The 14,271-nt window shown below is 35.9% G+C and overlaps 1 protein-coding gene across 2 annotated transcripts in view; it reads left to right on the top strand.

Moving 5' to 3' along the window:
• The window catches only part of ADCY8 (adenylate cyclase 8), a 397,348-nt gene that overhangs the window by 326,456 nt on the left and 56,621 nt on the right, over nt 1–14,271 (top strand). For both annotated transcript variants that reach the window (XM_051971100.1, XM_051971099.1), the window contains one exon: nt 6,323–6,404. In XM_051971100.1, the coding sequence (XP_051827060.1) occupies nt 6,323–6,404 (82 nt within the window). The remainder of the gene's footprint in view (nt 1–6,322; nt 6,405–14,271) is intronic.

The following is a 14,271-nucleotide window of genomic DNA, read 5'->3' as shown; positions in this document are numbered from 1 at the left end:
GAAAAACACCAGAGGGCTTATTTTCAGGGGAGGGCTTTTTTTTAATGAACATTGACAGCAATTTTAATAAACAGGTAAATGTGAACAAAAAAAAAGTACCTTTATTCAATAATGATCATGTCATCTTCTTCAACAACATCGTCATAAGTGTCCATACCCTGAATTCCGTCCTGAATGTCTTGCGCCTCTATTTCCTTCAGAAGAAGTGAACCCAATCTGTCATGTCCAGCAATATAGCTCTCTTTAAATGAACATGTCTTGTCCAGGTAACCTGCTCATAGTGCCTTGGCGACACAGCTGTCAGTAATTTTATCCCATGACTTCTTCACCCAAGTCACAACTTCTTGCAGACAGGGCTTCACAAAGTTTCCACGCTGATTTCTTTCCATTCTATTTTCAATGTAGTCATTGACTTACTTCCATGCGCAAATGGTCCTTGAATGGCTTGTTTATTGCAATATCAAGGGTGTGGAGATAGGCAGTCATTCCTGCAGGAATCATTACTTGATCTATTCTTCTCTCTGCAAGGAAGTTCTTCATTTCTTTAGCACGGTGAGTGCTAGCTGAATCCCAGATTATCAGACCTCTTTGGTTACCTCGCATAACAAGTGGCAGCATTAAATCAACCCACTTTCTTATAATGGCTTGTGTACACCAGACTTTTTCAGTTTCAAGAATGTAAATGCCTGATACATGTTCAATCTTATCTTTCTTGCCCTTACTGATGATTAGAGGTGTGGCTTTCTTTCCATCCAAACGAATTGCCAAAACACAGGTGACCCATGCAGACAGAATAATAAAATTATGACCATCAGTCCTTTTCACTCCATCATGCCCCTCAATAATGTGTTAACCCCATCATGCTCCCTGAGTGCTCCTTCTATCCTCCATGATGCCCCCTGAGTTCTTCTTTTATCCTCCATCATGCCCCCTGAGTTCTTTTATCCTCCATCATGCCCCTTTTATCCTCCATCATGCCCCCTCACTCCCACTTACATACTGGGTTTTTATGTTGTCCTGCCTCAGCTCTCCTCTGCGGCACTGCTCTCAATGGCATCAGCAAGCAAATCACTGGGGAAGAACAGGATGAAGTGCTCACTGCTGCAACTCTGATTAGATGCAGCTCGGGGGAGGGGGGGGCAGTACATACAGAGAGTACCGTAATGTAGCGTGTAGCGCAGGGGATCACCTTCACTACAGTAGCAATCTCAATAGGGCTTATTTTGGGGGGAGGGCTTATTTTAGAGGAATCTTACACAGTAAGGTGAGGGCTGGTTTTCGGGATAGGTCTTATTATTGGGGAAACACGGTAGGACAAAATTTGCAAATGACCAGAGGTGTGAGAGATAGAACAGCTTATCTAGAAAGTAAAGTATACAAAGCAGAGTGTGGAGAAATAAAGCTGGAAAAGTTTGAAACCAAACCAAATTGGGGTGTAGACTAGTTGATTTGGAAATTCCTTTCAGCTCTGAGCAATTGACTCAATAAGTTTTTTCAGCTTTGGAGAGAAAAGGCTTAGATGTTGATTTCCCCAAAGATGCAGTTATAGCATGCAATTGAAAATGTAAAGAGTCACCAGTTACAGGATTAATCCAATCTCCCCCAAAAAAGACCATTTTTAAGCCTAGAGTTTTACAATTCAAAATGTCCTGGGAGTCAAGTAAGAAAAAACTATGGAATTTAGAATCTCAGAGTTAAAAGAGACCACTGAATTGATCATGACCAACCCCTAGAATATCTTCAGACACATCCTAAATGTGCTCATCCATAATTCATTTGAAAGTCTCCACTGCCAACTCCATGAAAGTGGGTCTTGTTTCATTCTATGTATTTTTATCCCCAGTGTCTAACATAGCATTTGGTACATAACAGGTGCTTAATAAATGCTTGATGATTGGTTGATTGATTGATGATAACTTGTACCTCCCTCAGGCAAACCATTCCATTTTCCAAAAATGATTAATAATTATTAGCCTAAGTATGACTATCTCGAATTTCCATCCAGAGCTTTCACAGCCAAGCAGAACAAGTCTAATTCATTAATAACTCTTATTTTTAATAACAATAACAATCTTTCCAAGACAGATATTATCTAAAGTATTCCATCACCTGAACATAAAGATAGACTTTATTATAAAAATGGGTTGGTTTTGTACCCTTCCCAGTGTCACTCATGTACCATCAAACCCAAATGAGTTGTCTCTATAAGGTTTTACCAATCACTTCCTCTCTCTGGACTTCACATTCTTCACATGTAAATTGAAGTTATTGAACTTTTCTGTGTCATGAACTTCCACTGGCTATCTGAATCCCTTCTTGGAATTTTTTAAATGCATAAAATACAAAGGATTACAAAGAAAATCAATCATATTTAAGTATAGTTATAAAAATATTTAAAGAAGCAGATTTTAGAAGAAGGTATTAGATGATTTCTTAAGTCTGTGCTAGTTCCCCATCCTGGAAGTTTGTATGAAATTCAAGACTATTGTTCAGCATTTTAGAGAATAAGATTATTCTTTCTAATGGCCTTGAATGGATGTTTGGGGAAAGGACTGGAGTTTCTTTGAAATAAGACACAAAGTAAAGACAAGCGAGTCAGAAATTCCAGACTGACCACTCATATATACATTCATATTCTCTCTCTCTCTCTCTCTCTCTCTCTCTCTCTCTCTCTCTCTCTCTCTCTCTCTCTCTCTCTTTCTCTCTTTCTCTCTCTTTCTCTCTCTCTCTCTCTCTCTCTCTCTCTCTCTTTCTCTCCGTCTCTGTCTCTCTCTCTCTTTCTCTCTCTCTTTCTCTCTCTCTCTCTCTCTCTCTCTTTCTGTCTCTGTCTCTCTGTTACTCTCTCTGTGTTACTCTCTCTCTCCTTCCTTCTCTTCCTTTCTCTCTTCCTCTTCTCCCTTTCCCCTTTCCCTCTCTCCCCTTTTCTCCCTATGTTTTGAGATTTTCCTTTTGTATATAATAAGAGGTTAAAATCTATTCATTTCTCCAGAAAGTATTTTAGCCCTCCCTAAGGATTCCAGCAATGCCTTCCTAGAATCCATCACTGCTAACTGTTCTCCTGCATACTTTGCCCTGGGAAGATACTTCATGCTGAGTTGAATTAGAAGAGAAAGGAAGGGGGGGGAGAAAATATTTGAAAGTAAAATTCTTCTATTAATGTTGTTGTTTTTTTCCTGAATTCCCTTGGCTGCTTGAGGTGTTTGGTGCTTAAATAAGGATTGTCTTCCTCAAAGTCCTGCCTCCCTTTCTGCTTGATCTGAGGGAGGGGGTTGAAGGCTGGCTCCCACACCACAGTCTACCTCTGAATAAACATTTGCAAATTTGCAAAAAAAAAAAAAAAGATGAGGGATGCTTGGGAAGGAGAATAATTATGCACATCTTTGGGAACAGCATCAGGAAGAATTTTTTAAAAGAAAATAACAGTATTTGAATAAAGTGCTAGAGACCTAAGTCCTTCTGTTATAGTCACTGCTCTCAGAGAGGAGGTGCACACTGCAAACAGCTCTACATGGAAGATAATGATCTTTCCCCCCAGTAATAATATGGTCTTCTCTACAGCATCAAACAAATATAATGACATTCCAAGAAGTAGCTCAACATCGTGCTCTAGACTTTGAATTTGGAGTAGGAAGGTTTGAGTTTGAATCTTTTCTCAGACATTCAACAAGTCTTAGACTCAATTTTCTCTTCTTTAATGTAAGGATAAGGAATTTGAAGGAAAATGCAAAGAGCCAGATGTAATCTGAATATGAGGAAAATTTTCATAATAATTAAATCTATCCAAAAGTGGAAGGGAGATACTTTCAGTGGGAGTGGAAGGGCATAAGAGGTTCCACATCATTAGAGATTTTCTAGTGGAGATTAAGTAATCAGTCAAATTGCAGAGGGAATTCCTGTTCAGGTACAGATGGCATTAGATGACTTCTGAATTCCCTTTCAACTCAAAATCGTTCTGTGAATCTTAGATTCTGTGGCTTCTGGGGAAATCTTTCTTATGGTATAACTGAATTACATTGCACGAGAGATTTGCTGAAAACTGTGCCAATTAGCCAGTTAGAGACAACCTCTTGTAGTCCCTGATCCTAGGGGGGATTAAGAGTGGGGAACCACTTGAGTTCAGAAATTCTGAGTTTAAGTGAATTAAGTTGATCAGGTGACCCACTTACTACCAATGATCTTCCTGGCACCAATGTGGTAAACCCAGAGAAACAGGAGGTTAAACAATCCCAGGATGAAAAACCAGAGCAGATAAATATGCTATGCTAATCAGTACTGAGATTAGTCCTTCGTGGCCCTGTGAATGACCTCTGTACTTGTAGTCCAGGTGAGATAGGAGAACCAAGGTAGAAAGAAAAGGTGGGAGAGGGAGGGAAGGAGAGAGATACAGAGAAGGAGACAAAAAGATTGGAAAACTAAAGGCCTGAAGAGGAAAATTTATACGACTAGTAAGTAATAAAAAGTTAGAATGTTGATTCAGGTCTAGAAAACAAACTTTTAAGTGCCAGGTACTGTTAAGTGTAGTTCAGTGCTCCTTTAACTGTACTAACCTTCCTAAATTCAAATCTGACCTCAGACATTTACTAGCTTATGTGATCCCAGGCAAGTCATTTAAACTTTTTTTACCTCAATTTCCTTATATGTAAAATGAGCTAAAGAAGGAAATAGCAAACCAACCCAATTATCTTTGCCAAGAAAATTCTAAATGGGATCATGAAGAGTCAGACACAATTGAAATAACTGAACTGAAACCAAAATGAGAATAAATGTAAAGTATTATGCTATGCACAAAAAAATAATCAATTTTACAAGTATAATATGGGAGAGTTAGAGTTGGAAAGCAATTCTGAAAAGATCAGGATGTTTTAGTGGTTTGTAAACCTAATGTGAATTAAAAGCATAACATGAAGGACATTGAATCTAGAGATGGCAATCCCACTTTACTTTGCTTTCATCAGAATTCACCTGGAATTGTGGTTCAATTGCTCACCACAGTTTTAAGAAAGGAAAAGGAAGAATATTGATAAGCTAGAATGTCCAGAAAAAGCCATCTATATGGTGAAGAGCCTTGGGTCCATGTCATATGAAAACTGGTTGAAGGAACTAAGAATGGTTAATCTGGAGAAGATTTTGGAAGACATAATAGCCATTTTCAAGTGTCTAAGGGTAGGGAAAGGGTAGGTATATTTCTGTTAGAGGGCAGAATCAGGAACAATGGGTAGAAATTACAAAGAAATCAGTTTAAGTTTGTTCTGACTTTGGGAGGGATGGAGAGGAAACTTTCCTTCCTAACAATTAGAATTATCCAAAAAGTAAAAATAGCTGCCATAAAAAGTAGATGGTTCCCCTCCAAGAGGGTTTTCAAGTAAATGCTGATTTATCATGTGACCTTTAGGAGGATTTTTTTTTAATGTTTAAATTGGTCTCTTTCAATTCTCAAAATTTGTGATCTTAAGAATCCTTCTCATTTTATAGATAAAGAAATTAAATTTTTAAAAAATTGAGCCCTAAAAACTTGCTCAAAGTTATTCAAATAGTGGTAAAACATGGTGGTTAGGTGGTACAATGGATATTGTCCTAGAATCAGAAAAACTCCTCTTTCAGAGTTTAAATCCAGCCTCAAACAGTAGTTGTGTGACCTTGTAGAAGTCACTTACCCCTGCTTGCCTTAGTTTCCTCATTTGTAAAATGAGCTGGAAAAGGAAATGGCAAACCACTTCATTATCTTTACCAAGAAAACCCCCCAAAAGGAGTGAAGAATAGTCAAACATAACTGAAAATGACTAAAACAAACAACAGAACACAAACACAAGCCACCTGACTTCTAATCTAGTTTTTGGATTATTCTGAGCTCTCTGTCTGTGAAATGACCTATTTGTTTTTTATTTGCCTAAAAAGGCAAGGGAATGTGAATCAATAATATGGTATCCTTCAAGAGCACTGAATTTGGAATAAGAAAAATCTGAGTTTAGGTCCCAGTTCTTTATTTAATATCTTATTGATTGCATGGAAGCAACTGCAGAAGGAACTTTGGTGTATCTTCCAAACTCCTCATTTTATGGTTGAGGAAAACAAAGGCAAAATGATTTGCCTATAGCCATGCATCTAATAATTAAAGTCCATCCCAAATCCAGTGTATTTCCACTATGCCATGATTTGACTGTGGGCAAAGCAATTTAAATCTGCAACCCATTTTCCCCATTTGTCAAAAAAAGAGTCATATATTAGATGATATCCAGGTTTTTCTCCAAACCTTTTCTAGTCTCAAGATGATGTCTCTGTGATCATTAATGATCATGTGTTAATTTTGTTTTTCATTCTACAGAAAAGATTTCCTGGGAACCAAGGAGGCCTCTCTGCTTTTGATGGCAATGTTTCTCCTTGCTGTATTTTACCATGGACAGCAGGTAATGAGAACATGAGCATTCATCTCCAATTTCTCAGCTTTTGCTTCCAATCCATTGCTCTTTATCATTTATGATTATTATCTCCCTAAATAAATTAAGTCCTTTAATAAACCAAAATATAATAAAGACCAACATATAAACCTGCTAATTAAAATTACTTTGTATGATATATTTTGCTGAACCATTTAATTACCTCCATTACAAAAAAGTTTCCATCTCTAAAAATAGGAAATCTGATTTGCCCCAGGGGCAAATAGACTTTATCCCAAAGTTATGATTGTTTTCCTATGATAGGATTGACTAAACTAGTCCCTGAACTCTTTAAATTGTTGATTGGGTCAGCAGACTGTGCAGTGGTTAGTTAACTGAATCATTGATGAATTAATCAAAATTAGTCAAAATGAATTTTCTTAATTTCAGCTCAAGGGATCCTTCCATTAAACCCCAGCTGCCATTATGTAACTTTGATTCATAGAATGGGTTTTACAAGGAGCTCATTTGCATTGAAAATGTTCTTAGATGGTCCCCAAATGATTCTATCCTATAGAGTAAGAAATGTTCCCTTTGGAGTCAGGGCCCTACATAGGAGACCTCTATAACATTATACCTGCATGCATTGGCAAATCACTTGATCTCTCAGGTCCTGTGTTTCCTCAGATGTCAAATTAGAGGATTAAACCAAATGACTTCTAAGGTCCCTTCTAACTTTGTGTCTGACCAGTAAATCATTTTTATTGGACAACCTGGTAAAATCCCTAAGGATCCCAAAGGACATTTACATTTTTTTTAATAAAACATATTATACAGCCCTCTGGCATCCTGGTGAAACCTATAGATCCTTCCTTAGAGTAATAATTTTAAATGCATAAAATCAAATATATAAGATTACAATAGAAATCAATTATGTTGAAATGCAGTTTTATATGTATGTATATATGTACATATACACATAAGCAATCTATATATGTATATATAATGTATACAATTTATATGTATATATACAATCTATATGAGTGCATGCATGTATGTGTATATATACATATATGTGTATTTATGTGTACATATAATATATGTGGCTATTGTATTTTGGGGAGAGAGAGATAGAGAGACAGAAAGAGAAAGACAGAAAGATTAAGTTCACAGATCCTAATAAAGTTTATTGAAGATAAGAGTCAATATAGGCCCACAAGGATCTTTGAATTGGACATCATTAGTGAAAAGGGTTAGATTTTGACTCAACATAAGGAAACAATCATTTGAACTGACCAAAAGTAGATTGGGTTTACTTATAAGGTAAATAACATCTCAATTATGATATTCCAGGGAAGGCTTAATGGATACTTGATGGTAATATTTTAGAGGGTACTCCTTTTCAATATAGTTTGGATCAGAATTTCTCTAAAGCCCTTTCCTATTTTTCCAAAACTTTATTATTAAAACTAAATGAACTTTGCTATTTTAAAAACTCCCTAAATAGTTATCATGAGTTTTTCTAAAAGGTTATGGAGGGTCAGGGAGAGCAGAAGCAATTATGCAAATAATTCAAATCAAGAATTCCTTGGTTTTTATTCTAGAAAAAGGAAAGAGAGGGTGGAAGGTATGGTTCACCTAAGATGCTGTTAATATTAGACAAATACACAATTAGTAAATGACTTCAAGCTCTACTTTACCTGGTAGATAAAGTGATTCTTGTGCCTTATTGACTCCTATGCCTTAGTTTTAGAGTAAGACAATACATTAAAAATACCACATGATATTCAATGCCTTTCCCACATGACAGCACTCCAAATATTTGAGAAATATGGTTATCTTTTCTGCTAAATTAGCTCTTCATTAAGACAATACAGTAAGACAATTCTGGATAGCCCACTAACTAGAAAGTTGTGTCCTGCCTCCTTTTATGCATCGTTTTCATTATTTGATTGTCAGCTATTTGAGGATAAGGACACTCTTTTTTTTTTTTAATTGTAACTCCAGCACCTTGCACATAGTAAGCACTTAAAAATATTTCTTGGTTTATTTGATTGGGATAGGGATTAGACCTATGATGGTCCAGGTGAGAAAACTTCTCTTAATATAAGTTAGTACTTTATAAATCATGGTTTCAGAGGTTGTCTGGAACATTTAAAGGTCAAGTGACTTGCCCCATTCATGGTGTGTTAGGAGCAGAACTTCAGTGCAGGTTTCCAATCAGTTCTTTTTTTTTTTTAATTTAATTTAATTATTATTATTTTTAAATAACTTTTTATTGACAGAACCCATGCCAGGGTAATTTTTTACAACATTATCCCTTGCACTCACTTCTGTTCCGATTTTTCCCCTCCCTCCCTCCACCCCCTCCCCCAGATGGCAAGCAGTCCTTTACGTGTTAAATAGGTTACAATCTATCCTAGATACAATATATGTGTGCAGAACCGAACAGTTCTCTTGTTGCACAGGGAGAATTGGATTCAGAAGTTATAAATAACCTGGGAAGAAAAACAAAAATGCAAGCAGTTTATATTCATTTCCAGTGTTTTTTCTTTGGGTATAGCTGCTTCTGTCCAAGCTTGATCAATTGAAACTGAATTAGCTCTCTTTATCGAAGAGATCTACTTCCATCAGAATACATCTTCAAACAGTATCGTTGTTGAGGTATATAATGATCTCCTAGTTCTGCTCATTCCATTTAGCATCAATTCATATAAGTCTCGCCAGTCCTCTCTGTATTCATCCTGCTGGTCATTTCTTACAGAACAATAATATTCCATAACGTTCATATACCACAATTTACTCAACCATTCTCCAATTGATGGGCATCCATTCATTTTCCAGCTCCTAGCCACTACAAACAAGGCTGCCACAAACATTTTGGCACATACAGGTCCCTTTCCCTTCTTTAGTATCTCTTTGGGGTATAAGCCCAGTAGAAACACTGCTGGATCAAAGGGTATGCACCCAATCAGTTCTAATAATTAGAAAACTATTTTCATTTTATTTAAACCAACATTGGCCTCCTTGTTACTTCCATCCATTGTACCCAGGTCTGTTTTCTGGGAAGAAGCAGAATGAGAGTATGTCTACATTCTATAATCAAATAATTTTCCCCAAACAATTCTGGGACGAGGGTAGTATAGAAGCTACCATCTCTATTTGACAGATAAGAAAATGATGGCTCACTAAGCATTTATTAAGAACCTATCATGTGCAAAGCCATGGTTACTAAGTAGAAAACCAGTGACCCAAATTTAAGTCTTCTGACATCAATATTCATCAATATACCACGTAATGTCCAATGCCTTTCCCAATCCTGACATTGAAAAACATGATTATCTTTTCTGCTATCTCTTAATTAGGATTAATATCTCTAGTATCTTTAACCATTCTCATATATAATTACCTACCTATATACACTCTTGCATATCAATGGATTGCTTAAAATGTGGAGCTCAGATATTTTAGCCTAAAATAATTTGGGGGCATGGAATAAGTAATCAAGACTTTATTTTTTAAATATGCTATAAGTTATAAATAAAATTCACAAAATTTTCATCCCAAGAATTATTGTTAGATCCATTCCAGGTCAACATGTCTCTTCTGCAGTCTGTCCTCTCATCAACCCCACATTCACGTCAAAAAAAAAAAAAAGTATCAAAAGAAAGTAAAAGCAAAAAGAGAAGAATCTCAGCCAAAGCTGAAATAGGAATATATCAGAGAGAAATTGCTATGGAAACAAAGAGAGGTAATGAACCCTGGCAGAAATTGGAAAGGAAAAAAAAACTGTATTTTTAAAATAATTATTAAAAAGAAAAAAAACATTTTAAAATGTAGTCTATGAACAATGCTAAATGAGATTGAATGACAAGTTAGATGAGTAAATTATGGCTTAAGGCTGATAAATATCATACAATGTGGTATGTAGATTGGAAATAAGAAACTTAATATGACATTTTTCTAGATGTCAATGAAAATCACCTTGCAAAGCTGGACAAAGCAGCTTCTTCCCTCTTTTCTTCCTTGTCCCTTTCTTCCTTCTACTCTCCTTCCTTCTCTCCCTTCCTTCTTTCTTTCCTTCTTTTTATCCTTCCTTCTTTTCTTCTTTCTTTCCTTCCAAAAGGCTCTTAGATCATTGGATTTCTATCCATGTATATGGTGGAGAATAAGATACAAGAAGATTGGAAAGGTAAGAGGAGGATAGGTTGTGTAGAGACATATTAATTAAGAATGAAAGAGGAGATAGTAGCTGAAGGCAATTTAGTTATAGGAGATGAGGAAGAGGGGAGAAGTAAGAACTCATGGTAAATAGCTTCAATTTTTTTCCTAAAAAATATAAGGCAAAATTCTTAGCTGAGAGAATGAGGGAATGGGGAGCCATGGAAGGTATGAGGAAAGATGAGAAGATTTGGGAGAAGTACTATGGAGAGGAAGATAGTAATTTTTTTTTTGAGCATTTTAAATTCTTTTTTTTTTTTTAGATTTAATTTTATTTAATAATAACTTTGTATTGACAGAATCCATGCCAGGATAATTTTTACACAGCATTATCCCTTGCAATCACTTATGTTTCATTTTTTCCCCTCCCTCCCTCCTCCCCCCGCTCAAGATGGCAAGCAGTCCTATATATGTTAAATATGTAGCAGTATATCCTAGATACAATACATATTTGCAGAACCGAACAGTTCTCCCACTGCACAGGTAGAGTTGGATTCAGAAGGTAAAAATAACTCGGGAAGAAAATCAAAAATCAAATAGTTCACATTCATAGGAAGATAGTAAATTGATAAGGGATTTATATAACATAAATTTGTAATGGACTAATAAGAATAATTATATGGTTATTTTTAAATGTATTGTGATATTTTTAATAATATTCACAAAATTTCCATCCCAAAGAATTACAGTTAGATCTATGCCAAGTCAACCATATATGTTTATATATTTTCTCTTTTCCTTTTCTCCCTCCTGCCTTCTCTCTCCTTTCCATCTGTCCACATAAGGAATCATATCCTCACCTTTAGGTGCTCTTCCCAAAAGAATATGTTTTGATCTCTGAAACCTCACAAAATATCTTGGGGTTTACAAGCTAGATTTTTTTTGAAGACCATGCCTTAAACTAAATCATTTTAACTTTTACTGATTGGTCAGCAATAGGTCCCCTCCAGAGCCTACCTTGATAAATGTTTGGGTTTTGATGTCTCAGAGTTAGTATTAATAACAGCTGCTTCTGTTTTGGTCAAAAACCTCAAAGATATTCCCTTCTCAGAAAGACTTTTTTTTAGGTAAAAGAGCTAATTTTCTTACCTAACCTTAATCACTGAATGGTCATTACATCAAACAAATAGATCTGGGAGAGATCTTAGCCCAGGCCAAGGTCCCCCACTGCATCCAGGGCCATCTCCTCTCATCTTGATCCGTACCTTGCCCCTAGACCCAGATGGCTCCAGAGAAGAGATGAGGCTGGTAGGACCTTGCACAATCCTCATCGTTGAATATTCACTTGCAAGTCATAACATCACCTTCCTGATGTCATTGTCCTTTTCAAGAATGAATGACAATATTTTTTTAAAAATGAAAACTTTATTCTTAATTGTTTGCACAATTTGGGTATTTTTATTACAATTTTTCACACTTATTTTTAAAATGTTATCAATATCTTTTGTTTTTACTTCACCTTCACTTTCTAATATATTTTTTGTCCTTTGCCTATGTCATTCCCCATAACATAGGCAGCTAGGTGGCATAGTGGATGAACACTGGATCTGAAGTCAGAAAGACTGTCTAAATCTAGTCTCAGACCTTTAGCTATGTGATATTGAGCAAATCAATGAATTCTATTTTCTCAACTGTAAAATGGGGTAATAACAACACTTTCTTCACAAGGTTGTTCTATTCCCCATTGCCACTTGCAAGCCCTCCCCAATCTCCATCATTAATAATATCTCCCTTTGAAATTGTTTCTTGTTTCATCTACCACCCAATAAAAATCCTGGTAGATATGTATGCACTCCCAGATAACTCCCTTTCTTTCTTCAGTGAGTTTGGTATATGGGACTCATTTTTTCTCTCCTCTCCAAATCCTGCCCTTCTCCTAAGGGACTTCAACATATTAACTCTCCCTTAAATACCCTGAATATTTAGTTCTTCAAGCTACTGTTCATTTTCCACAAGCTTCTCCTCCACCTCAAGTCAGCTGCACACAACTGTGATCATACTTTGATCTCGTCATCTCCTGTCTATGTTCAAAAATTCTGAAACACTCTTGTCCAGTCTTTTATCTATTGGCTTTTAATATCTCCTTCTGCCTTCCCTTACAAAACCTTACTCTTCACACCATGTTCTCTAATTCCTTGACCTCTCAATTCTCTCTCAAAGCATCCTTTCCTCTCCCTCTCCCCATCTTGACTTCTTGATGAATCAGTTCATATCTGTAAACCTCCTTATCATATTCCTGATTAAACACAGCCAATCCTCAAATTTGGATCACTCTCACCATTCACCAACATATTCCCTCCTACTGAAGATAGAGAAAACCATATAATCATTCTTAGTAGTTTTTTTAAATAAATTTATGTATTGATATATATATATATATATGATTACTTGCCATCTGGGGTAGGGGCTGGAAAGAAGGGAAGGAGAAGAAAATTTGGAACATGAAGTTTTGCAAGGGTGAATGCTGAAAACTATATGCATATGTTTTAAAAATAAAAGCTTTGAAAAATTAAAAATGGAAAATAAAAACAAATTTATGTTATTTAATGCCAGGGACATCATTGCCACTAGGCAATCATACCTCCTTTATCAATTCAATATCCCATTCTCCACAGTAGTTCCAAATCTTCTCATCCTTTCCCATTCCCCCATTCTCTCAGCTGAAAACTTTGCCTCATTTAAAAAAAAATGAGGCCATTTATCAAGAGTTCTCACTTCTCCCCTGTTCCTTAGCTCCTGTCATTCAAGTGCCTTCTGCTACAATCTCCCCTTTCCTGACTATTTCACATGTCCCCTCACAACACAGACCTCTCTTACCTTTCTAGTCTTCTTATAATCTTATTCTCTATCTCATACATGGATAGAAATCCAATAATACAGGCATTCTGGTTGTTCCATGAATAAGACATTCCTGTTCTCAACTGTGGGCTTTTTGTCCATTTGTTCCTTGTACCTAGAATGCTTTCCTTCTTCTGTTCCATCTACTAACTTTGTTTAAGTCCCATCTAAAATCCCTTCTAGAAGCCTTTCCTACACCCTCTTAATTTTAATGTCTTACCTCTGTTATTTATCCCCTATATGTTTTGTTCAGATTTGTTAGCATATTGTCTCTCCCACTAGAGTGTAAGAAATTTTTTTTTACCTCCTTTTGTATCCACAGTGCTTAGCATAGTATTTGATTCCTAGGAGGCACTTAATAAATGTTTCTTAATTTATTGATTAAGGATCAAATGACAAAAAAAAATTATAAAGTGCTTACATAGTGCCTGGCACATACTAGGCACCATATAAAATGCCTATTCCACATAAAAGAAGAAAATAAAGGAGAAAAGGGGATTCAATAAAACTAATTAACACAGCAACCTAATCTGACATGATATGCAATGTTCTATATCCATAGAGCCTGGATTCTGCAAACAAGAGAAGAATGTAGATTTTCTTTTCTCATTTTTAGGACCAAACCTAGTCACTATAATTATATAATGTTCAGAGGTGTTTTAGTTGTTTTTCTTTCTACTTTTATTTATGTTGTTGTAATCATTATATATATTGGGGGTTTTTGGCAGTAATTTGTAACTCAATTTAAACTTAGCTAATGAGAAGATTGGGCCAAGTCTGAAAGTGAAAAATATTGCCAAAGAACTTGAAAAAGTAAAGTTAGAGGAAATAAGACTGT

The sequence above is a fragment of the Antechinus flavipes genome, chromosome 1, assembly GCF_016432865.1.
Source record: "Antechinus flavipes isolate AdamAnt ecotype Samford, QLD, Australia chromosome 1, AdamAnt_v2, whole genome shotgun sequence".
In the NCBI taxonomy this organism is placed as follows: domain Eukaryota; kingdom Metazoa; phylum Chordata; class Mammalia; order Dasyuromorphia; family Dasyuridae; genus Antechinus; species Antechinus flavipes.
Note: the sequence above shows the minus strand (reverse complement) of the source record. Positions and strands in the feature narration are given on the sequence as shown.